Source organism: Pipistrellus kuhlii, unplaced genomic scaffold (assembly GCF_014108245.1).
Source record: "Pipistrellus kuhlii isolate mPipKuh1 unplaced genomic scaffold, mPipKuh1.p scaffold_m20_p_10, whole genome shotgun sequence".
Taxonomy (NCBI): domain Eukaryota; kingdom Metazoa; phylum Chordata; class Mammalia; order Chiroptera; family Vespertilionidae; genus Pipistrellus; species Pipistrellus kuhlii.
Window position 1 is genome coordinate 28,377,719 of NW_023425405.1, and position 26,159 is coordinate 28,403,877.

Consider the following 26,159-nt stretch of genomic DNA (forward strand, 5'->3'; position numbering starts at 1 on the left):
CCTAATGTGGAGTATTGCTCCAAAGCCTTCATTTCTCCAGAGAGGCAATGTTTGTTCACCTTCTTCCATTTCATTAATTCCTCTTCCAAAATCCTTTCTGCTATTCCTCAGTCAGTAAAATTCTAAGGGACTCTCAGGATTTAGGCCCTCATAGGTCTCTCTCTTCTGATCACAGATTCCATCTTTTCCTTGACTATTAGTTTCTGAGGTATATTGCAGTAGGCCAAGCCATTCATTTTCTCTACTCAGTTATTATTACTATTGTGTGTATGTGGGGGGAGGACACAGTTACTGCTTATACTATTTTAGGATCACTATATTATTTATTAATGGTGAGAAATTATGCACTCTATTTTTAAAATTTCCCATCTCCAAAATCAAAAGCACCCTTTAAAATTCAGAATATGGGCCTCTTTTAGTCTTCTTCCTTAAAGGATATAACAATAATGCCTCCTGTGTCCTCAGAAATAACAAATACTCATTCCTGTCCCCATTATGAACGGGCCTATTTATAACTAGCTCTTTGATTACTACCTATCAAATATTCAAATTGATAACAGCCTTGTACGTGAAGATAACCTGAGTTAGAGAACAGCAAAACAGCAATTATGGGTAATACCAGAAGTGATTCTTGACATGACAGGAGCATTTCACAGACTTACATTTTCATAATTAGATTCTGCTTTCCAAGCAGACATAAACGACTACCGAGTTTAAAATGTTCCTTTCCCCTTGACAATACGCACGCCAAGAGGGAGAAGATTCTCAAAAGGTGAAGATACACTTTCCATAAAGAAATTCAGGATTTAGTTCTAAATGTTTTTTTTTTATACACTAAGATAAGAATACAAAGTAGAAATAAATAGAGAAAAAGAAAACTATAAAGAATGAAGACATAGTGAAAATGTGTCTTGTATTGTGAATGTATTTTACATTAATGCCGTACAAACACTAGGAAATACTCTCGTAATAACGGTTCCAGTATTGTCTGGACAGCTCTGCTGTCCAAAGCATTAAGCGATTTGCCTGAAGCACACCCCTGATCTGCCAGCCACTGCTGAGTGGTCTAGTCAATATTTGCACATGCTTCTGTGTCTGCTGTATTTATCCCACATATTGGCCCATACAGGCCACAAAAGTGCAGACTGGCAAAATATGTCACTTATCCTGAACTCCAAGATTCAACACTGTAACGCCTTTTAAACTAAAAAGACATTAGCAGACTACATTGAAGATTACAGTTCTACCTAAGTCTTAGGTCCTAAGATATCTAGCCTGGGTGGGTCAATATTAGGGGAAAAAATGGAACTATATAAAACACAATTCAATAGCATATAAAGATCCCTGGAGAAAAACCTTCTATATTAATGCATAGCATTCAATATAACTAGAATAACAAATAGGAACTCTAAAACAGTGCCTAACAACAAAACGAAACTTTTAAAACAATTAATCACAAGAAATCTGCAGTTGGTATTTCGCTGTTCAACTGCATATTCTACAGCTACAACTTGTTTGCCTTTGATTATATACCATGCACTGAGGCATCTCACAGAGCACACACCTGCACGCACACGCCAGCTACCCTGATTTATATGGTCACAATTTGCACAAGGAAACAATTTAATTCTTATCAGACCAGAAAAAAAAAAAAAGCATAGCTGATTTATTTATAACCAAAGACAATTTTCTATCAAAACAAAAAAACAATTCCCCAAAGTGACAAATAAGCTAACTTGTTTGTACTGAAGAGCCAGGAGCCCAGATTTACACACTAGAAACAGTAATAATAATAATAGAGAGTACACACTTTGGTAACACGAGGTTACAGTTCAGCCTCACGTGAACGCCATGAGGGGATCAGGAGGACATCATTATCCCTCAAGTTGCAGGTGAGTGGAGCAGCCCCACTGTGGGCTAGCAGCAGAGCGAGCTCTCAGAACACGGGCCCCTGGCTCAGTGCTCTCGCCAGCACTCTGCACTGGTACCGTATCTCTTTTCTCTCACTCAGACCCAAAGATTCCATCAGTTTCTGAGCCCATCAATCACATCCATGCCATCGATCCAAAAGGGAGTTGAACGAGATTAGTAACTAACCTAAGATAAATACAGCCCTAATTCCGAGATTAATTTAAAGGGCCCCTCTGCCCCTCACATCAGTGACTCGAAGTTTGCTGCACGTTAGGATTGCTTGGAAGAGTTTATCCCAATACTCAAGCTGTTTCCTATGCAATGAAATCAGAAACACTGGGGCTGGAACCCGGGAATCAGCATTTTGTAAAATACTGCCGGTGACCCCCAGTGTCAGAGCCAGGTTCCTCGGGGGAAGCATACAATAAAGACTTGGTTGAGGAGATTAAAATTAAGGACATATTATATGAAACAAAATTAAACATTGCACAGCATGATAGGAAAGATGCAAGTGGTTTACGTTTCAAATTGTAGAAATAAATAGAAAGTGGGGTTTTCTTATGTATACCAGACAGACTTGGGAGCTTTGATCCATCTACACCCCTTTTCCTCTCATTGCTGGGGCTTCAAGTTTGCATCTGCTGAACTGGCAGCAGCATGGGCTGCCCCCAGCACTGCCCTGCCTGGCACAGGGTTGCTTTGCATAAAAAATCATTAAATGTTGGAAAGATGGACTCTCCCCTGAAGTCCCGGAAAGTTAGATAAAATCACCAGACACTGAGAAACAGTGACGCTTGGAAACACCTGTAGTGAGAACCAGCGTCAGGAGACAATTGCAGCTTTGTTTGGTTTCTATCCTCTGGGGGGAAAAAATGCCAAACTTGCATCTCAGAGATGAGGACTAACAAGACAAAGTGCAATCCTAAAAGATATCTGAAATGGTTATTGCGAAAGAGTTGGTCCATATTTGAAAAGTAAAAGGCTAAGAAGTGAAATGACCAGTTCCATTCAAGACACATCAGTTGACCTCTCCCCAAGCTCTTGTCCAAGTCACAGGCAGGAAGATAATAAAATGTGCTGGCTGACTGGTACAACTGCTTTAGGTAAACAGACACAATCAATAGAATTCCTGTCACTTAAGTGTAAACATGCCAGATAGTACAAAATGGATGATTTTTGTTCTATTCCATGGAAAGATTGGGTCCACAGGAGAATCTTGAACGCCTCAAAATTAACCGAGGTTTAAAGAAAACTTGCTTCAAACACAGATCCGTGGAGGGTAAGGTGCTCCACAGTGTAACAGGCATTCTGCCAACCTGTGGAATACTTCTTTCCCATCTAGCTCTACCCAGTAAACACTGTTGGATGCTGCATTTTCATCGTGATCTATCATTATGATTAAGCCCACACGGGAACTTAGAAATGGTGAGGGAGAACTTTACGTCCAGTTAGATGGAAGCATTCAGAAGCGTACCAACACAAACCCCATGATGAGCTGGCTGGAGGGAATAAAGGTGAAAAGCACGGTGACAAACAAGGGCCATTGCCTGGAGAGTCTACTCTTGGAACAGACAGAAATCAGTAAAGCTGACAAGCTTTCTCTCATCAGCATGCCTCCTTAGAGGCACGGGCACAGGCACAGACAGAGAAAGTAGACACTGGAAACTGTTACCGTCTCCTTTAAAACATTGCACCTGCATATAACACCTCTGCGGTGTGTTATGCCATTGCATCTGCCTGACAATGCTAGCAAGACTCTCCACCTGGCTTGGGAGAAAACAAAAATAACCATCCGCTAATAATAATAATCCTATTTCATTCTAAATAGTTTCATTTTAGGCTGATGAGGGGGAGAAAAAAAAAAGCCACGCTAAAACTACCTTCACAACTCCGGAGCGCGCACATTTCAGAAGGTAGGTCTATAAATAAACGTGCTTCTGTACTGCACTCTGTAAACACAAAACCATCAGGCTAGCGAGGGCTGCGATTGAAACGGGAGCCCTGGTATGAACTTACCTGGTTTTTCAAACTCCCATTAGAATAGGCTTCCAATCAGTACCGAGCTCCTTTTTCTAGCTACTCAGTCAGGCAGACACCCCCAACTACATTTGACTTTCTCTCAGTCCCATCCTTCCTCAGAAGCTGGCGATTCCATTCAGAAGCAGCCGGCCCCCAGCAGATTGAATATGCACAGAAACAGTAATGAAAGGGATCGAAGACAAACCCCACAGTCGCACCAAGAAAACAGCAGCCTGAGCACCAGAAAGCAGCTAAGAGACGTGTGTTTTTTTTCTTCTCTGGGCTCCCCACGCCAGCCCCCCTTTCCTGGGTACCACCTCGTCTCAGTGAGGAGAGAGGCTCTTACCTGAGCTGAGCATACTGTGCATTCTCTGCTGAGCCAGGAGCTGCTCGCGTCCAGCCACCCCATCTGAGGAAAAACACGAGTCACTCTCGTAAATGGTCTGCAGCATATTGCAATCACTCTGACTTCAGCTCCATGAAAGATTCATCTCTGCTCTCTCTGTGTACAGGGGGCCCAGAGCTACCCTCCTTGGGCTGATCCTCCCTCCTCCCCAAGGAGCAACAGCACAGGATCAACTCCCACGATGACTCCCTTTCTGCTCCGATGGACACACACTTTTTTTTTTCCTCCAAAGACCTGGACACTTTGCCCACGTAACCAACCTGTGTGCAGAGCAGAGGGGAGCCCGGGCAGATGCTCTGGCTCTCTGGAGGTTAGGCTATCCGGGGCACTAAAAGCAGGTGGGGAATTGGAATGTGCTTCGGGCTATTGCTTTGTCAGAGTAAGTAGAAAAATATTAACTACCCAAGAGAAAGAGAAACCAATGGAACCTGGCTTAAAGTTCTTGGGGCTGCTCGAGTTTCCTGGCCAGGAGCGGCAGTCCTGCGCGTGGCTTCAGCTGGTGCCCTTCTCTGTTTGTGTGTGTGTGTGTGTGTGTGTGTGTGTGTGTGTGTGTCTTCCTCCCTCTCTGGTCTCTCTCAGCTCAAGTTGGCTAAACCTAGTGATAATCCATTTGCATATGAATCAACAACAGCACGGCCCGCAGGCACAGAAATAGAACAATGGTCGGCCTGAGCCAAAAATAGGTCAAGCCTGGCCGAGTGATTGGAGCCTGCATTAATGCATTTAAAAATACCCCAGCAAACCCAGCTGTCCGGCCTCTATCTTTCAAACCATAATTCTCTACTGCAGGGCCTTGGGAGCAATTAACTCTTTCCTCCCTTTCGAGCTTGCTTCACACACTGTTTCCACACTAGGGATTTGCATCCGAAGAAAGGAAAGCAAAAAAATAAAATATAAAAAAATTTTAAGAAAACATAATTCTAAGAGGGCAAAGGCACATACATTTCATTGCGTTTTATTTTTGCAGTGTATGTTTTTGGAAAGGAGAGGAGAGCAGTGCAGAGCTCTGTATTGGTTCTAAAATAATACTGGAAGCTTTTGCTCATAATGTGGTTTCTGCCTCACCCACGCACAGCAATCCTGGCATTCTATTTTTGTTGCCTGTTTCTTTGGCTACACTGCAGTTGGCTGTGGCACTAGAAGCTTTTCTGCCTTCTAGTTTTAAGACTGACAGGAGATTTAGTAGAGGTAGTTTTGGAAAACAAGCACACTCCAGAATAAAATATTTATGAAGGTTGACTTGATTTTTTTTTTTTTTTACTTGTTATTTATGTAAGGCAATTGTCCATTTCACAAATCTGGATATAATGGTGGTACCCAGTGTAAATTTTATTGCATCCAGTCTCTATGATATTTACATTGAAAAGAAGAGCTTAGACCTGAAAATATCCCATCTATTATCAGCCTCTCAGGCAAATTCAATTTACCTGGAAAAGGAGAAGCAGGTGTGGGTGTTTTCTTACGGATGGATGCAGAATTAGTGAGCGTGTGTGCCACCAAGAAATAAACATACTGAGCCCCCAGCTGTTCATCTCTACAGTGGTTACCTGAAAAACAGACCTCACTTCTCTAAAACAAATAGCATTTATAAAAGTTGATAGATTCCCAGGCCAGCACACATTGAGGAACTCATCTATACAGTAAATATATTACAATATGTAATACTAAAAATTCTATAGTGTGTGGTATGCACTTATAACATCATTTGTGTATGAAAAATCATTCTGCATCACTGATTGGGTTGCAAGCATCTAGCCACTCCAAGGGCAGATGCAAAAGCGCTAACCCACTGATCATGCTAGCCTTTCTCCCTTTTCTAAATTAGAGAGGTGAGGAAAGTGTAATTCCTAAGGCCCTAGTAGCAACAGAGAAGGAAGAAGCAAAGGCAGAATGTTTCAAGGTTCCCAGAGCAATCAGGTGGAGGAGGGACCTCCCCCAAGGACAGAGTGGGAGGCAGAGAAAAGAGAACAGGAGGACACAGAGTTGGGGTGGGAAGGAGGAAACTTGGTAAGTCATTCAGCAGGTAGCCCACTGTCCAAGAAAATGGCACCAATTTTCCTCCTTTCATAGAGTGACTCCTACTTGCAAAATTATATTTGGACAGATAAATTACAAGATTTTAAAAAAGAACTTATTCCAAATGGCTTAAGCTAAACAGGAAAATCTCATGTTCCTCTCAGTGGGGGAAAACACACACACACACACACACACACACTTTTAATTCCATCTGGTGAACTTCCACTCAATTAAGGGATTGGTATATAAGATTCAAGGGATGGAAATACCATGGATCTGGCAATTTACTTGGCAATGATGTAACCAACCATAGCATTTAGACCTTGGGCATTGAGAGATTGTCTGCAGTGGTGTTCGAGTTCTTGGTCCCCAGGATGCTGAGGAACCTGAGAGCTGACACATGCCCCATGCCACAGCCAACTGCAATGTAGCCAAAGAAAAGGTTCTTCCCACCAGGGTGGCCTCACATTTATGAGTCGACATTTGGGTGTGTAAGATTCATTTTGAACAATTCCTTGTTTTATTTAAAAAAAATAACTGAAAACCACTCATCTAGTACAAAGGAGCCCCCTATTTTATACATGAAGAAAGCGAGAAGACTTGGGGGAGGTTGGAAAAGTACTCATTGCTGTTATTATGATGACAGAGTCTTGCTTAGTCTCTACTAGCTCATCTCTGACTAAGTAGGTGTAGTCTTCATGTTCTCTAGGTTGCCACCTTGTCCCTTATTTATATGATGCCCACAATTATCTGAGACATTCAGGATACATGTGAATAGTACCTACTGCTGAAAAATGGAACCACTGCCTCACAGTGTTAGAGTGGTTATGAAGAGAATAGGCAAAACTAGTGATAAACAGCTGATGGATAACAAAAGTCCCCATATTGATATAATATACTCATATATCTTTCATCCTTTTAAGTTTAAATTATACCCTCAAACTACAAACTTCTCCAAGCTTTTATAATCATAAAAAATAAAACTCCAAAGAGTGACTTAGTAATTATCCTATTTCTCAGAGGTTCCAAGAGAGGGCATTCCACATAAAATAGTGTGAATAATGTGCTTTCTTCGTTTTGACTAAGTTATTTAACTTGAGGTCTATTGCATTTCATCCCTGCATTATTTCAGCTTTATTTTTCAATCAGCAGTCTTATCTTTCAACTCTTGATAATAAAAACTCAGTGTAGAGTGAAAAGACATTGGGCAATTACCATAAAATAGATATTATTTGTTTCTGAAAGGAAAATTTAGAATCATTAAAACAACCACTAAGTACACTGATTACTGCAGTTTCATTATCCAGAAACTTAAGTATTTAGAATTTTGAGTTAATTTTTCTCATATTATTTCAACAATGGCAGTAAAGAAATATGATTAGGTTTCTTTAAGGACATTTACAAAACTAATTTACTGACTTGGGAAAAAAGGATATTAAATGTTATATTATAAAAACCATAAAAACAAATTCACATGTCAAGCTAGAATAGATAGGCGTTCCCTCGTTTATATCTCAATATAATAAATTTTAATTTAATTTAATCAATATTTTGGAAATTAATCTAAATATTTTTTTGCATTTCTTCAAATGAAAATAATAGGGGGGAATGGTTTCCAGTTTAATAGAAAATGGGAAGGGGAATCCAATCCCAATGCAAAATGTGATTTAAAGGTGATTAGGGCCCTGGTTGGTGTGCTCAGTTGGATGGGCTTAGTCCTGGGCACAGATTGGTTGCTGATTGGACTCCAGGTCAGGGCACATGCCTGGTTTGAGGCTGGATCCCCAGTAGGCATGTGCAGGAGACAGTTGATAGAGGTTTTGCTCTCACATTGATGTCTTTTTCTTCATCTCCCTCTCCTTTCCTCTCTCTCTCTCTCTCTAAAATCCAAGAAAAAAATCTTTTAAACACAGTGACTATGGCCCTAGCCAGTTTGGCTAACTGGACAGAGAGTTGGCCCAGGGACTGAAGGGTGTTAGGTTTGACTCCAGTCAAAGGCACATACCTCGGTTGCAGGGGATCCTATTAAGAGACTAGTGACACTGAGTAGGACACTAATATAATGTTCAACATCTAATATTCCATTGATTTCATTTTAGCATATCTTATTAAAATCTCAGTAATTAACTTTATTTCTTGTATTTACTTTTCTTGCCTTGTCACTATTTCACAGGATAGAATAACCAGTGATAAAGCTCAGGCAGCAGACTGTATCAGAAATTGTCTTACATGGTATAATTTGAGTGAATAACTTATCAAATATTTTTGAGTGAACAGAGTTTCAAATATTTTTTGTGTGTGAAATGTCTTAAAGATGTTGGCACTAATGAATCAACATAATAATGCATTTGTGTAGGTCTAATAATTGCAATGATGGCTGAGCTTTTAGAAAAGTCTGATTATCAATTGCATTGCCTAGTACCATAGGTCCTATTTTTTTTAATTGGCAAATTCCATTGATTATACTATTCTGACTCAAAATTTCTAAAATACAGCTCCAGAATCAACCTCCTTCCTGACAAAAGTCACTTGAGAAATATATGCATATAATTCTTTGGTTGATCTCTTCCCACCCACCCCTGTCTTTCCTCTGATATTTATCAGTCTGTTCGACCCTTCTATTAATATGTCTCTGACCTATTGTATTCATCAGTTGATTTTCATTAGATTCCACATATGAGTAAGGTCATGTGATAATTGTCTTTCTCTGACTGGCTTATTTTGCTTAGTATAATACTCTCCAGATTCTTCCTTAGTGTTTCAAATTGTAAAAGAGCCTTCTTTATTTACAGCTGCGTGGTATTCCATGGTACAAATGTACCACGGCTTTTTATCCACTCATTCTACTGATGGGCACTTGGGCTGTTTCCACATCTTAGCTATTGTAAATTGCTATGAAGATAGGATTGCATATATTCTTTCTGATGGTTTCAGGATTCTTAGGATATATTCCTAGAAGTGGGATCACTGGGTCAAACAGCAGCTCCATATTTACTAGCAATATTTTGAGGAAACTCCATACTGTCCACATTGTTTTCCATTATAGCTGCACCAGTCTGCATTCCCACCAGCATTGATTCTGAAATAACAACCAACCTTGACTAACCATCCTATATTTACTGAACTTTGTATAGACCAGATATTATGGGACCAAAGGCTCTGAAAAGAAGTCTTAGTTTTAAGACAAAATACCACTTTTGGCTACACAGCTATAAAAATAAAAACTCTGAGAGAGTCCCAATTATGTAAAATTAGCATTCTGATCTTGGCTATTTGTTATGCTTCTAATGTTTAATTTTACATTACTCTATGAAGTAAGCCTCCTTATATAGCTGCATATTTGATCTTGATCATCTTGGAAACAAGTGGAATTCTGATCACCAAAATTAATAGTCATATATAGCATCTGGATAAATCCTACATTTGAGAGGTATGATAAGTGTAATTTCCATGTACTAATATAAGTTACTAAGGCAGATATTAAAAAGTCAACCTAGAGCTTTTTATGTCATTTCTCACCATAAAGGTCAAGTTGATATTTACCATACCAAACCATTTCTATCACCAAGTTAAATCAGGAGCATACCAGAAGGCCTGCCTCTGAAAATAGTAACATTTTTAAATGTTGCAATTAAATTCTGACTTCATAATTCCATCTAGTTGGGTGCCAACTACCAAATTTAAGAAATAACAAAACCCAATACATACTTTACTTATTTTTCACTGATCAAAATATTTATAGTAATGGCATATAACTAAAGTACAAACATTTGCAATTGGCCACATCACTAAGTATATCAGAGATCTCAGAGGCATGGAATCTTCTTCCATATTCCAGCCACAAGAACAGAGAATAATGAACTCTCAGGCCATTCATGTTCTTATGACAAACCTGACTTAAGAACTTAATTCCTTTACCTTCTTTATCAAACTTCATGCCACAAAAAGTTTCTAGATTTTACCCACACAAATCCTTCATTTCCCCATACCTTTGCTTATGTTGTTCCTCTATTCAAGAATGCTCTTCCACTGTTTTCTATCTGAAAATTTCGTTCAATTTCACCTGACTATAATGTCTTTCTTTGTCCCTTAAAATGCTTTAAACCTCAAAACTTGTGAAACAGACTTGTTTTTCATCTACACTTGCCAGTCAGGTATTTTTGTAGTCTTTTGTTTTAACCCTTTCCTTCCCTTTATTCAAGTATGACATTTACAGGTTTTCCCTTTCATCTCACAGTAAAGCCTTGCATTTGGTAAGTTTACAGAAGGGAATACACAGCCCTAGTTGAGCACAGAAGTGGTAAATCCATTTAATTCTTCAAAATTCTGCCCAAACTACCTCCTGGGCAAAATTCCTAGGACTGGAGCAGTCATGAATGAGAGGACCTAGCTATCCTTACTTCTATCATAACATCAACCATTGGATAGTTTAATTGGTTACTTATCTGGTTTCCCACACTAGACCTCAGCAAGTCAAGAACAGAGAAATGTCATTCATCTATGTGCCTGTTTCACATTGCCTAGCCAACCATTAGCACTCTACACATGTTGGTTGAATGGGTATATGTGAATTATGTAAATGTGCATGATGTGTTTGATATTTGTATACTTAATTGCAACCTACAAATATCTTCAATCCACAATCCACCCCCACAGTTAATATTTTCATTACAGACTCCAGGGACTGTTTAGCTAAAAATCAATAACAATAGTTATTTGACCTGAAACTATAACAATATATGTTTTGTTTTGTTTTTTCTTAATGAATTGGGGAATGCTGTCTACTTATTTAGCTATATATGAAGGAAATTCTCAACAATGTTTCTCATAAGTATAAGAGACCCTTTGGAAGCCTACTTCACTTAGTTTAAATTCCGGACTTTTTTGATTATTTAAATTTGCACAAATCTGCCTTGATATGATGAACTCCATCCGAGTTAAAGGAAACGAAAATCTAGGAGTAATTAGTGGTCTGAAGGCTAAATAACAGGGAATTTTCAAACATAAGTTAATGTCATTGCCCATTATAAGTTAGGGAGAAAACATTAACAGGAAATAACATCTAAAATCTCAAGGTGTTAGCCCTAGCCAGTTTGACTCAGTGGATAGAGCACATCAGTCTGTGGACTGAAGGGTTTGATTCTGGTCAAAGGCATGTATCTCGGTTGCAGGCTCAATCCCCAGCCCTGAATAACGTATTATAATTTTTTCTAATAATAAAATTAACTTGAAACTTTCACTTTTCGTTTTCTCCCACAGAAACCAGATGTCATTTTTTTTTCTTGCCCCAAACCTAAGCACATGTTAACTACCCACTAGTATCCATACTCTTTTCCCTTTTTTTTATCTTTCTTTGTAGCATACATCAAATACACAAGTCAGTGTTTTTTACTTTTGACTAATTTTTTTTTTTAACTGGGAAAACTATAGCAGCAGCAAAAGTAACACTTCTGGTCAATACCTTAAAAAATACAATAGCCTTTTTATGTTTTTAATTTTAAGAGTTTCCCATATTTATACAACAAATATTGTTTCCTTTGACAACTATTGGGTTTTGCTAAGGCTTCTAGGAAGAAGGGTCTTGGGTGTTCACGTGAAGTGAGCCTAACCAGAAGGGACAATGGGCACACCTGGTGTCAATGTTTGTTCTGTCACACTCTGTTCTTGTGGCCCAGAAATAGGAGTCATGTCTTTTGGATTCTAACACTGCATCCTTGAAAATGTGCCACGCTGCTCCAGAAAAAAAATAATAATAAATAGGGCTCAACGTGAATTGTGAAGAAATATATCACAATTATGAAGGAAAAGTATTTCTTCATAAAGGCATGTTTTTAATCCTCTAATAGATTGACTCTTCATCTTTCACATTGATTTCTAATATTTACATAGTAGAATAATGTCTCAAATATTTAGTGCTAGAAAATAGCTGAGATCAAGTAAAAAAATACAAACAATACCTACATAAGGGTCAAATAGATAAAAACACAACAGAAAGAAGGGGCATGCTGGCATTCATTACAAAAGATCAGGTCCATGGTTTTGCCCCTGTTTTGAATTCAGAGCCTGTTTCTTCTTTCCAGAAAGAGCAGGGTCTGATCTTTTCCATTGCTTAGCTTTGCAGATAAATTGCAGAGCTCAGTCAGAACTAGAAAGGCTCAGGGAAACACACTGCAACAGGTAGAAACACAAAACCCTTTTAGAAATGCTAGTGGGGAATACCTGGCACTTAAAATGACTCACAGGTGATTACAGATCCAGAGCCTAATCATTTTAATGCAAATAATAGCCAGGGTCTTGACCTGGGGGAGTAACAATCAGACATAAACCATCACGCCATACTGAGGTCTGTCCAGGAGAGAAATTCCAGCGTTCAGACTATTCAGAACCAGAACTTGAGGCTGGATTTGGCTCCAAAAGGTAGAGGTGGGATGGGAACTGAAGATTCGTGTCAGGACTCATCATTTCTCAGACGTGACTTTGCTGCACTGTATGCAATGAAATAAATCATGATGCAGGTATATTATGTTAGATCATTTTGTGATCTTCCTGAAGCTTTGTGATAAAGAGAAATTTTCTAGGTTGTATCATGGATGCTGGGGTGAAGCCTGACTACTGGAGACAAAAACTCAGGTACTCGAGGGAAACAGAATCCAGTAGAACCCTCATAGGACTGTCCAATAGTGCTCATTCATTCATTATTGTTGGGTTAAGAATACGCATTTGAGTTACCCAAAAGTACAATAATATCCTAATAAGTTAAGTCCTTTATGTATAATTTTTTAACATCACGAATGAAACAATAAGCTCATAACAATACATGTATGTCAGTTAGAACATAACAATTGCATTTCAGAAAAAAACATTATTTATTTTTTTAATATATTTTATTGATTTTTTACAGAGAGGGATAGAGAGTTAGAAATACCGATGAGAGAGAGTCATTGATTAGTTGCCTCTTGCACACCCCCTACTGGGGATGTGCCCACAACCAAGGTACCATATTTTTCAAACCATAAGACGCACTTTTTTCCCCCCAGAAGTGGGGGGGAAAAGTCCCTGCGTCTTATGGTCCAAATATAGCCTACACATATACTTTTAAAAAAAAGTTTTTTTACTTGCCCGGCTCTGTGTGGCCTCTGTGTGCTTGCCCGGCTCTAAAATGGTTCTAAATGCTGCTGTTTACTTTACAGGGTTGATTACATGTGTTTATGACTGTGATGTTGGGTTTTAATGCGCATAAAATATTTTAGGACACTATTTGTTTCAGAATCTTTTTTTCTTCATTTCCCTTCTCTAAAAACTGGTGCGTCTTATGGTCCGGAGCGTCCTATGGTCCAGAAAATACAGTACATGTCCTTGACCAGAATCAAACCTGGGACCTTTTAGTCCAAAAGCCAACGCTCTATCCACTGAGCTAAACCAGTTTCGGCAAAAAAAACCCCAAAAAAACAGATTATTTCATTAACTATGTGGCCTAAATAATTACTATACGGGATGAATGGGTTATTAGCAAACTGTTCAAAACCTATCTTATTTTGTAATGTAGCACAATCATTATCATCTAACATTATTATTTATATTTATCATTATTAATTGGGGAAATAAGTTGGCCTCTCATCCCCCAAAAATAAACAAATGCCACAGCTCAGTTTGGCCAGAGGCTGCCACACTGGATGGACAAATGCACAGAACAATACATTTGTGAAAGAGCAGTGGTGCAGAGCCAATGAGAACTAGAGTGTGGAGGCAGGGATTGTATTTCTGTGGGCCTCAGAGGACATGCTCCTGCCAAGAGCCTACTGCATCGTGGCTGGGACTCACTGGATCAGGCACCAGTTTTTAATTTCTTAAATACAGTTACGGTACCATGGCTCATGCAGGCAACACATAAGCCCAATTGGTAGCTTTTTCCTTTCCCTTTTACTGAAAGTTATTATTATACTTCTAATCTTCTTCTTTCTAATGCCTGGAGAAAAATCACTCAGGAACCAACATCCACTTTATAATCTTATTATCTATTTAGCAATGACATCTGATTTGATTTTTGTTACAGGAACATGAGTGGTAACAGAATAGACTGACCATCTTAAAACTTTCTGCATTTCCTCTCCCTCAGTCCATTGCTCTGACATATTTCCAACCCACCACTCCTCCTTTGAAGGACTCCTCCAGATCTAGCTTCTGTGTGCCGCTTTCTTTCCTACCCACCTTCCTTCCTAAAACTGCCAAAGGGGCCGCATGGCCAGCGGAAGGAACTCCTACCTCAGGCTCAGGTTGTCTGGCCTTAGAATATTTCAACACGATGTCTCTTACTAAATTTCAGTTTTAACATCTTATTCTGTATTGGAGGCAATACGTGCCTAATCAGCCTTCAAGACAATGTATTATTGGTTCAAATATAAACAAATAGGAGCGATAACAGAAGATACCAATAAACATTAGGCCCACATATATATGAAAACTATATATATGTTAATACCATAGATAAGAGAAGATTTTCAATAAATGGTGCATGTTACACTATTAGATCCCTAGAAATTAGATCTTTATATTAAACTATACACATATACATACACACACACTCGCAAAATCAAGTCCAAGTAGATTAATAGTCTATATTACAATGAGTAAACTTTACAAGTTTTAAAATATATATATATAAAAAATCAAATCCTCAGATTAGGGATAAATTTGTTAAGATACAAGAAAAACACAAATCAAAAAGGAAACGATTGATAACTATGACAAAAGAATACAATTGTGCAGACACAACATTAAAAATAAAATTAATGACATTGGGAGAAAACATTTTCAGTGCATTTAATCAACCAATTATTAGTATTCAGAATATAATATTTACAAATCAGAGAAGATACAATCCAACAAAATAGTAGGAAAAATATAAAAATAAGCTCGGAAAAGGAAATTCTAACATCCATTCTAAGTATGAAACATTCAAAATTACTAGTAATCATGGAATTAAAAATTAGTCCATAATGAGATACAATCATAAATTCAGTGGTTTGGTAAAAATAAGTCTAATAACAATACTAAGCAAGGTAAAAATATTGAGTAAAAAGAACTCTTACACATCCATAGACAAATTATATTTGTTATAAGCATTTCCTTTAAGGATTTTCGGGAGGAGGAGGGGTGGAATCCCATTTCATGTGAAAACACTTTGTATTTTCAGAGAAGAAGGGAGGGGGAGAGAGAGTTAGAAACATCAGTGATGAGAGAAAATCACTGATTGGCTGCCTCCTGGAGGCACCCTACTGGGGAATGAGCCTGCAACTGACATCCCTGGAATGGGACCATGACCTGCTGGTTCATAGGTGGATGATCAACCACTGAGCCACACCAGCCAGCAGCACTTTGTTTTTTCTAAAGCAACCAAATATTCTAAGTAAAATCCTAAATTGAATCTTGACTAAGCTTACTTTTTTCTCTCTCTCTCTTCTCTTTTTTGTTTAATTCAAACTAAATATGTTCTTTTTGAGAGTTTCTCATTGTAATTCTGCTGTCAACAATGAGAAATTGCGATGGCACCTGATATAAAAGTTGATTTCCAAATTAAGTCATGTAACAGAAAAGGAAAGAGCTAATGTGAGGCCCATCATCTCAAGAGTGCAGCACAGAATTAGTAAATGCATAAATTTCTCTTAAAAGTACAGTTTCTTTTCCAAAGCTGACTGCTAATTTAAGGAAAGCTTCATGTCTGCTGATAGCCCTCAGGCAATTAATGTACTCACTGATCTTTGTGTGCAGTGTCAAAACCAAGAATTGTTAAATGCAGATACATAGAGTCTTGATAGGAAAATACCTTTTTAGTTAACTAAATGAAAACTACTGGAGCTCTTATTTAAAATAGCTAAGTAAATACACCACTAGAAGACCGGGAAGAAGACAGTTATAGTCTGTGAAAGGGTATTAATAAGTCAAAAAGTATTCTATAATTCTCTTCATTCTCATGAATGTTTGAGATAATAGAATTCGAGAATAACAACAATATTTAAGAACCCACATACCATTAAATTCTGGAAATCTCACTTTTGAGCTACAAAGATTCATGAATGCTAAGAAATGTGACCAGAAATAAATGTTGAAGCCATCTCAAAGCATTTAAATTATAAAAATGTATTTTACTAAGAAAAGAAATATTGGCTCCATATAGACAAAATTTGATCCTAATAAATAATATACCATCTCATCTATATTTGGTACATTCAGGCTTCTAAGTCATCCAATAAATATATACATGTGTTTGTTTACTTGTTTTAACATCCTCTGCCAACTCTGGTTGAGAAATGTTGACACACTGGACATTGGGCTCCCCTGAGCAGCTATGAGCCAAAGATTGTCAGTTGTTAAACTGTCAGTTCATGGGACCACATTGGCTCTCAGAGGTTATTATTATTTATACTAGGGGCCTGGTGCACAAAGATCCATGCACATGGGTGGGACCTTCAGCCCTGCCTGCTCCCTCTCCAATCTGGGAGCCCTCAAGGGAGGCCTCTCCAATCTGGGAGTTTCTATTTGTCTTTGCAATCATATGAGTGAATTGTCTGAGACCCCAACCCAGTTTGGTTTGTCGTTCACAGAATAATAGAGGCTTTTTTTTTTTTTCCTTTGCTTCATTGGTGGAGATTTCCTGGAAGTTTTAGGATATCTTCCCTTTAATTTTTCTTAGACACTCTGAGATTACTTATGTCTCTCACCTTTGCTTTCCTCCATACCTCACTGCAACAATAACTTGCATCAGGCTCACTTTGCTCTAGTGTTTAGGAGTTCCATCTGCCACCAGAACTATGATTCCCAGCATTCCTGGGGCTCCCTGCACTCTGGGCTTCTGCTTTTAGTCCTGGGGCTTCAACCAGAACTACTATTTCCAGAATTCCTGGTGCTCCCCACCCTATGGGTTTTCCCTTCCTGCTCTGCCTCTATCCCATGGCCTCCTGCTCTGCCAAGTCCACCAAATCACCAGCTCTCCCTCTCTACTCTCCATCTGGCAGCTTGGGGAGTCAAGTTAACCAAGCTGCTCCACTCTCAGCCCAGAGCCTGTTTATGCAAATTAATCCTCCATCTTTGTCAGGTTAATTTGCATACTCACTCCTTATTGGCTGGTGGGTGTGCCACAGGTATGGCCAATTTACATGTTTTTCTTTTATTATATAGGATTACATTAAGTTCTTAGAGAACAAACTCAAAGAAGATAACATACAATCAATTTTAGTTCCATCAGTTGACTTGGATATAATTAATTACTTTAATCTATTGAATGAATTATCCATACGAGAGAATACCATGTTATCTTTGCATAGAGAGGAATATTGCCAGTGCTTACCTAAGCTCTGCCCTGGGGAAAGGGTGTTCAGTCCCAGAGGTTGGTGAATTCCTATTATTAGCAATAGGAAGTCCTATTTTTCTTAGCAGCAGCATGTTTTTCTGGGAATTATTAGGTGAAAACCCACTTGGCATAAAAGATCAGATCTCCAGGTGGCAAACTTAAATAGCAAAACTTTGAAAACAAGAGAAGGGGTTAGCTAATTGCAGGCTTTGCTTTTTTGGGCAGGAATACAAAAAATGGAACCAGAGTTGAATTGCTCAAGACAATACAATATATTCCAGGGGCTGTGTAGACAAAGAATGGGGGTAAAGGGGTGGAAACACCACAAAAAATATTGGCTCCTTGGGAGAAACATTAAGGGAAGAAACTAGAAATTGAGTGGGGGTTTTTAAATGAAGTTTTACTTTGTGGTATTATTCATTAGGCTGTCCTCTACAGCAGTCTAAAATATTCACTAATGCTTTAAACCTCAAAGTCCATAGAGTTAAATTTGCCTTTTTGGGTAATGAAACAAAGTCCAGAAGCCATCAGTGTGGGGCCAGCCTGAGGCTCTTCGAGGTGGTCTTGCCACATCTGGGTCACCAAGGCAGGTCCATCTAGTCATCTTCGCCTCATGTTATTAAACATTCAAACCATATAACTAACAAGCATGGTTTGCAGTCAAAATTCTGTCACCAACCTTCTAATTATAATCTGGTTTCCCAGAATTTGCTGGTCAGAGGTCGTGAGGGTACTGTCCCCTGGAGTAACACTTTTCACTGGGACTATTCGCTGGCATTCTGGTTAAATTCATTTGTCTCAGAGGGGGATGCTGATGGGAATTTGCCAGGTAACACCCCCCTGCAGAGACACGCTAATAGACTCCTGTACTTGATAGGGCTACCTATTGAAAACTATCTCTAATCTGTATTTTCTGAAAACTTTCCCCAAGCAGAGATGCATCATTTCAATATATCAGCATCCAAAATCACAATGAAAAAGTTCAAGTTTGGAACTGTAATAGAGAGAATTCTTGATATCAAATAAATGACCTATTATGTATAATGATGATGGAAACACACAATGGGAGGGTTGCCTTATAAATGTACAGTTGGGTTTCAAGACAGGAGACCTAAACTGTGCTATAAAAAAACACTCATGCAGTGGGGCTTTATTGCCTATAACTGTATCAAAGAACATTCTAGAGGAGGGCGTTTTTCCGATTTCACGCTGTAAAATAAATAATGCTGAGATCACAAAGGGGTGCTCAGGAACATGAGCCATCTTGCTGCATTTTGCTGGTATTTTCTATTTGTGAACGACAGAAGCTGGAGCCTAACACCAGTCATTCCTGAAGAAAATTTCCCTGAAGTGAACAAAGCCCTTTTGTACTTCTGGTAAAACATGACTCCACTAAGGCAATTAGCCGTTTTAAAAATAAACTAATTCATTTTGGAGATCTGATGTATAATTATGCAGCTGCATGGACTGGGAAGGCATGGTGACTGGCTAGGGTGTTCGCAAAATGAGAAGAAAACGCATCTCCATGCTGACAGCGAAAGCCTTGATTTGAAGTCCAATTGCCACCGTTGCCTTGTGTGGAGCTGTAAAATGAACCTCTTTCTAAAATAATACCTCAAAAATTCTGATAATGATAGTAGGATGTCTCTAGGGACAGAGGGGATGGTAACTAAAAATAATTATCCAGAGCATTGCTTCTAAGAAGTTTAGCTTCCTCTGAAAAAATTAACTCTTAGATCTCCATAAAAACATGACTAAGAGAATGTAACTTATTCATGCCATAGAAGGAACTGCTCCGGACTAGTTCCGGAAGCAGATTGGGTGAAATGACACTTAGTGTGGGTTCATGGGCGGTGGCCGAAGAGCCAAGGGGTCTTGGTCCCCTTTGCAGAGGTTTGTTACTAAAGCAGCAGCTTCCTGAGAGGGGGGGGGGAGGGGGGGAAAGATGGCCTGGCCATTACCCACACAGGATCCTTCCGAGATCTGTTGGGCAAAGGGCTCTACCTGATCGTGACACTGTACTTGGCCTTGACTGTCGCCTGAGCTTCTACAAAACACACAGGGTAAATTCACACCAGGGGATGGACATTATTTTAAAGGTTAACACTCAATTTGTTTCTTTCAATTATATGCTGTGCTTCCGACTGAGTGAAGACAGCAATATTTGCACAATGTCTTTCTAGGTTTCTTTTTCTTTTGATCATTCCTTCTTCCTTTCCTTTCTTTCTACTCCTCCTTCCTCCCTGTCTCAGATTCACCTCTCCCTCCCTCCCTTCTTCCCTCCCTCCCTTCCTTCCTCCCTTCTATCCTTTTTTTTCCCCCCCTTCAGTCCCTCCTTCTTTTCTTCACTCTTTTCCTCTCTCCTAACCTCCTCTCTCCTTTCTCCCTTCCTTCCAGTAGTATTTTTATTTACATTTCTTCCTCTGGATATTCCAGATTCTTGCTATGAACATTTTAAATTCCATTGTTTTGGCCTCTGACTTTCCAATTTCTAGTGTTGTCTTTACTAAGAAGTAGTTCTCTAATATCCCAGCACTAGATAATATGAATTTCAGCTCAAAACAAACATAAAATAATCATTATCTATTTCAATCTCGCTTTTAAATTATTTCATAGTGTAAAGGTTTATTATTATAATTTGGTAATAAATCAGCCCAGCTCCCACAGAAGAAAAAAATCTGTTATTCCAAGATAATAAAATATAAACATATTAACATTATATTATTATAAAATGTTACATCTTCAGTATCATTTTGATATATTCTAAAAATTAGATAACAAACTTTATTTCTTCATATTTCATTCCCCTAGGTCTCTGATTTCGTTAGCTCAGTGGAGCCTTCCCTAGAGATCATTGTGGCTGGAGTTTCCCAGGGAAAAGCAGATTCTGCAGGGGCAGCTACAGTAGAAAACTGAGATGGGAAACCACAAATCTGATCGCCTTGATGATGCTGATATTCTATCTAACATTTTATTTAGGTTCTTTAAAATTTACAAGAATAGTGCACAAATAATACAAAAAAACTTAATGCACCCGATACACAGATCCACCAATATCTAACAGTGTGTCACATTACATTTGTTTTCAAATTTAATTTAGATTTTGAAGAATGTTCCATGCATGCCTAAAAAAGTTAGGAGATGGGAGCAAGGCTGAAGACTCAGGATCAGTATTGGGCAGAAGGACAGGGACAGACTTCCCCATGCAAATATCGAGATGCTATCCCCTTCCCTCAAGACTTTTTAGATGGCACAAATGATATAGAATAAGAAGCTGAGAAGTACTAAGGCCTGTCAACATCTAGTTGTTTTATTTCTGCATTTTAAGTGATATGTGTGGACCACCATCGACTCGTACATGAGACTTATTTTTTAATTACCATATGTTATTTACTGCACATGACTTACTGTGGATCTAATACAGCACAAGGTCCCTCTTGGCCTCTACCCAAAGAGGTCAAAGAGTTTGATTTCTGAAATATTTTGAGCCCTCCTAGAAATATTTAAAACACTTTCATCATCCATATGAAGCTCTAAGGAAAACATAATGTTTAGTCAGTGAATACTAAGGCCATTATCTATTAAAATAGTTATGAATAATTATGTGTGCTGCCCAAGTTATGTGGGGGTGAGGGCAGTGGGGAAGGTAAAGTTAATAAAGAAAACTTAGCCGAAACCGGTTTGGCTCAGTGGTAGAGCGTCGATCTGCAGACTAAAAGGTCCCGGGTTCGATTCCGGTCAAGGGCATGTACATTGGTTGTGGGCACATCCCCAGTAGGGGGTGTGCAGGAGGCAGCTGGTCAATGTTTCTCTCTCATCGACATTTCTAGCTCTCTATCCCTCTCTCCTCCTCTCTGTAAAAAAATCAATAAAATATATTTTTTTAAAAAGAAAACTCAACATATTTTTTGTCTTTACATTTTCTTCAAAGTTCTCCAAAATAATTCCTCCCTCCAAAGCTGGGGGTCATTTCAGTGGCTGATGCTCTGGGGTGGCTTGCACAACACTTTTCAGGAATGAAGCTGTTTGTCCACATGTACATGTATGTGTGCACTGGGGACATGCAGGTACATATGAGTAGAAAAGAAATATTGTCCCATAGAGCCTTGTGAGGCTAATGTATAAATAAGCATTGCCAACTGAGCAGAAATGAGAAATGATTGGGTCTTATAAAAGGCTGAACCAAAAATAAGTGCTCTGAGTTAATATTAGAGGTATGCCTTGTGCTAAGTTTCCATCATACCTCCTGCCTGTTACTTCTTCCCAGCCTCGCAGAATTCTCTGCTGTGGTCTGCAAACATTGAGGGGACACAGATAATGAAAAGGCTGATCTAAGAACATAGGTATCAAAGGTGCTTGTACCTTTCTTGAAGGGATGCTTTTTCCTGGGGCCAGGGATTCAGCCAGTCCAATGACCTAAGTCCACCCCTCCCCAATCTAAAAGGTGCTGATGACTTAACTTTGTTCTTCCTGACTTTGTTAGACTCCAGGTAGGTGAGCCTGCCTGGATGGCTGTGCCCACGGATTTTTGTAAATAAAAGATGATTTGGAAATTTCCAATTTGTCTTCATGTATTCATTTGTTCAATGAGCAGTTAGCGTACAAGGCACTGTTCTAAACCCTGGGAAAGGCTAGAAACAGAACCCATGTTCTCATGGAGCTTACAGGGTAGTGGGGGTAAGAAAACAATAAACAGTGATCATTGCAACAATGAAATAGAACTGTGGAATGGGATACAGAGTGACTTAGGAGGCATGGAGCATTTAGAAGGGTGGTAAGAGAAGTCACCTCTCCCTAAGGAGGTGACACTTGAGCTGAGCCTGGAAATACAGGAAGCAGCCCACCTTGTAAATATGCAGTTTAGGCACATCACAGCCAGAGGGACTAGACCCTCTGCCTGTCTGCAATGAAACCAGGCCAGTAGAACTGCAGCAAAGAAAGGAGAGGGAAGACATAAAAATAATAATAATAAAGTTGCCTTTAGTCTGATTTGCTTGGCTCAGTGGTTGAGTGTCGACTTATGAACCAGCAGGTCACGATTTGATTTCTGGTCCAGGCTGTGGGCTTCATTCCCAGTTGTAGGAGTTAGCTGACCAATGACTCTCTCTCATCATCCATGTTTCTATCTCTCACTCCCTCTCTCTTCCTCTCTGATATATATGTATATATTAGGAAGGGAAAGCAATCAGAAGCTCCCAATCCCTGCAGATTACAACACAGAATTCAGAGGGAATTTGAAAGGTTGGGAAAGGGGAGCTGAGGTCATAGAGTGGAAAAGAACTTCATTCTCTCTAACGTTCCACCCTCAGAAGAGCAGGCTGGGGATCAGGCAGTGACATTGCCATCTGGGTGGCAGCTAATCAGGAACAGAACCAGAGGTGACTAGATTAGAGGGAGTGGCCTGAGTATCGACATTATCCGAGCTATTTCTTACCTTGAAATTTGATTTGAAACCTGCCAGCAACAAACTTTTCTTGGAACGAGGCAGGGATAGATATTATAAGTAAATGTAATCTCAAAGCCAAAACAGGACTGCAAATCCAATCTCCCAGCCGAAGGCTGCTAAAGCAGGGCTCCAAATCAAATCTTCAGGTCTGGAGGAAGTCCAGGGCAATTACAGAGCAACTCTGCCCACCTCGGAGCAGCAATAGAGCGAGAAGCACTGCTGTGGACCCCTTAGGATTCTGCAGGTGATGTAACACAACTTAAAACATGGGAATGGGCTTTAGAAAACCAACTTCCATAGTCATGTGTAATTTTTTTTTAAGGCACCAAGTTAGAATGTCTAAGCTAACTGAATTTTCCTAGCATCTCTTGATCCCATTTCCACATCCATTTGGTAACAGTCTCTGAGTTTCTCTCCAAAAGGATAGCTATACAATTGTTACCCCAACCTAGGGGCTAGGTAAGTAAACAGCAGGCACCTGACCTTCGCTGGGCAAACTCCAATCTCCCTCCAGGAATTTAAAACCAGCGCCAGGACAGCACGTGTAAAAGGCGAGGGGTTGGGAAAGGCTGGGGGCTGAGTTATATGGGGTGGCATTCCACAGCAAGGTCCACAGGCCCCTATGGCTGAGGTCTCACTGAACTCATTTTCAGAATAGATTCCCCTTTTGATTAAGCTGGCCATATTGAGTTATATTGATTACAGCCAAAAGATCCTTGGTTAATATCATAATCAGTTCTTATAAATGTCCTCCTGCTTTGCAGTTGGGAATGTTGGAACAGCAAGAGACTTTCAGGCAGGATTCATAACTCAGAAGAGATGGAACATTATTGAAAAACTAAAAGATAAAGTATAAAAATGCATGAATGCTGTGGCTAGGCCTTTTTGAAATATATTTTAATTGACTCCAGAGACAGGAAGGGAGAGAGAGTGAAATGTCAATAAAGAGAGAGGATCATTGATCGGTTGCCTCCTGCACACTCCCTACTGCAGATCAAGCCAGGATATGTGCCCTGACTGGGAATCAAACCTTGACCTCCTGGTCCATGGGTTGACGCTCAACCACTGGCTGGGCTGTGGCCAGGATTTGATTGCCTGGTATCAAACACAGGTTCAGTCGGAACACCTGGATCTAGCACATCATTGTATGCTGAGAGTGGAGTAATGAACAAGTGTCTAGAGTTTATTCTTCAAATGTTTATCAAAAATACCTATCTTATGGCTGGCCCTTAATGTATTTTCAGATGCTGGAAATATAGCAGTAAACAGGGGAGAAAAGGTCCTTGCTCCCCTAGAGTTTCCATTTTCAGACTTTAATTCAACAGAAAATTTCCATTGCTATTCTCTGTCAATTATTTGAAACAGCATTCCACCTGCCTCATGTATACTCCACAAACTTCAAAGTAGTTAAGCTAAACGGAAATCCCTCTGGGATGCTGGCAAGTCAAATTCATGCTCAGGCATCCCCATCGGTAAGGAAATGGGTTTTCTCAAACTGAAGTATAAAGAGTAAATAGAAATACTATTGATAACTTGGTAAACATGCAGATTTCAAAGGCTGATCTCTCTGGAATCAGATTCAGGGAGGTCTGAGAACTACAGTATTTTCATTTTTAATGAATGCCATGTCATGGGCAAGGTCAACTATGGCAATTATAAGCCTCAGCCTGTTATCTAGGTGTGACTGGAACACATCCACACCCATTTGCTTATATATTATTATATACATTATTACAAATGACATCTATGATTGTTTTTTTTGCTAAAACGCACTGCTGAACAGTTATGACAGAAACTATGGACTACAAACACTATAATGATCATCTCTCATTATATTTACCAACTGGTCTTTTTAGAGAAAGTTTATTAAGCTCTGCATTAAGAGATTATCATGCATGCTCTTTAACTCCTGTAGGAAAACATCCTTCTACCCCTGCATTTTAATGATTTAAAAAATAATAATTTTAATTTAATAGTAAGAAACCAAAAACTCCATAATTGGCCAAGCACTATGAAAGGAAATTTAAGGAAACATGAAGATTGTCCATGGAAACTAGAGTGGCATAAAATAAGTCATTTTTGTTTTGTTTCTTGTTTCTCAGATTTAAAGAAATGTATGCTTAGTTTAGAAATCATAGAACATTTATAAAATCACTACTAATTAGTAACAAATGGAGGTTACCTCTATTAAATTTCTGACATATTTCCTTATAGTCCTTTTGGTAATTGGTTTTATTAAATGCAAAAAGACATATTTAGGTGATATGACTTATTCTCAAAGTTAATCACGTATAATTCATTTGATCTAAAATAAATACAATGAATGGGAAACCTATAAAAGCTGAGTTCTTCCCATTAAGTTAAGCTACGTGCAAGAAGGGACTGTAACTCACTCATTTTTATTTTCACACCTATCAGGGTCCTGCTCGGTACTTAGTAGGGACTTGGAAATGTTGACAGAATGGAAGGTAAAGGCTACTGGGCCTTTCTGTTGTTGCATGAGGTTCTACGTGTGGGAATTGTGTGAACAGCTCTCATTCATAAAATACAATGTGGTGCTGTCAGGTTGTTACTATTGAACACCTACACAGTTTCTCTTGCTCTTTTGAGCTCCCAGTTGGATGTGTCACAGTTAAAAAATCTACTTTTTTTCTTGTTAACGGGAGTTTTGCAAGGTTAACCCAGAGTCCCTCCAAATAACACTATATCTGGTGTTCCCAGAAATACCATATACAAATATGACATTTAAAACTGCTCTTTGATTTATGAGATCTGTACTTCATGGTGAATAATAGTGAGAAGTCCCCAAACTTGAACATAAAAATGCACTGTTCTTCTCTGAAATGAAAGTGGCGGAATATTATAAATAAGCTAACACGGTTCCTCTGTCAACACACACACACACACACACACACACACACACACACACACACACACAGTAGTTCCACAAACAAAAACTTTCTCACCTCCCTATAGGTTTTGATTTAGTCACACAGGCCAATGAAGTAAGACCA

The 26,159-nt window shown here is 39.1% G+C and overlaps 1 protein-coding gene across 1 annotated transcript in view; it reads right to left on the minus strand.

Moving 5' to 3' along the window:
- Positions 1 to 26,159, minus strand: part of HDAC9 (histone deacetylase 9) — an 817,093-nt gene that overhangs the window by 449,080 nt on the left and 341,854 nt on the right. Inside the window, exon 3 of the mRNA XM_036429233.2 lies at positions 4,277 to 4,339. Coding sequence (XP_036285126.2) covers positions 4,277 to 4,339 — 63 coding nt within the window. The remainder of the gene's footprint in view (positions 1 to 4,276; positions 4,340 to 26,159) is intronic.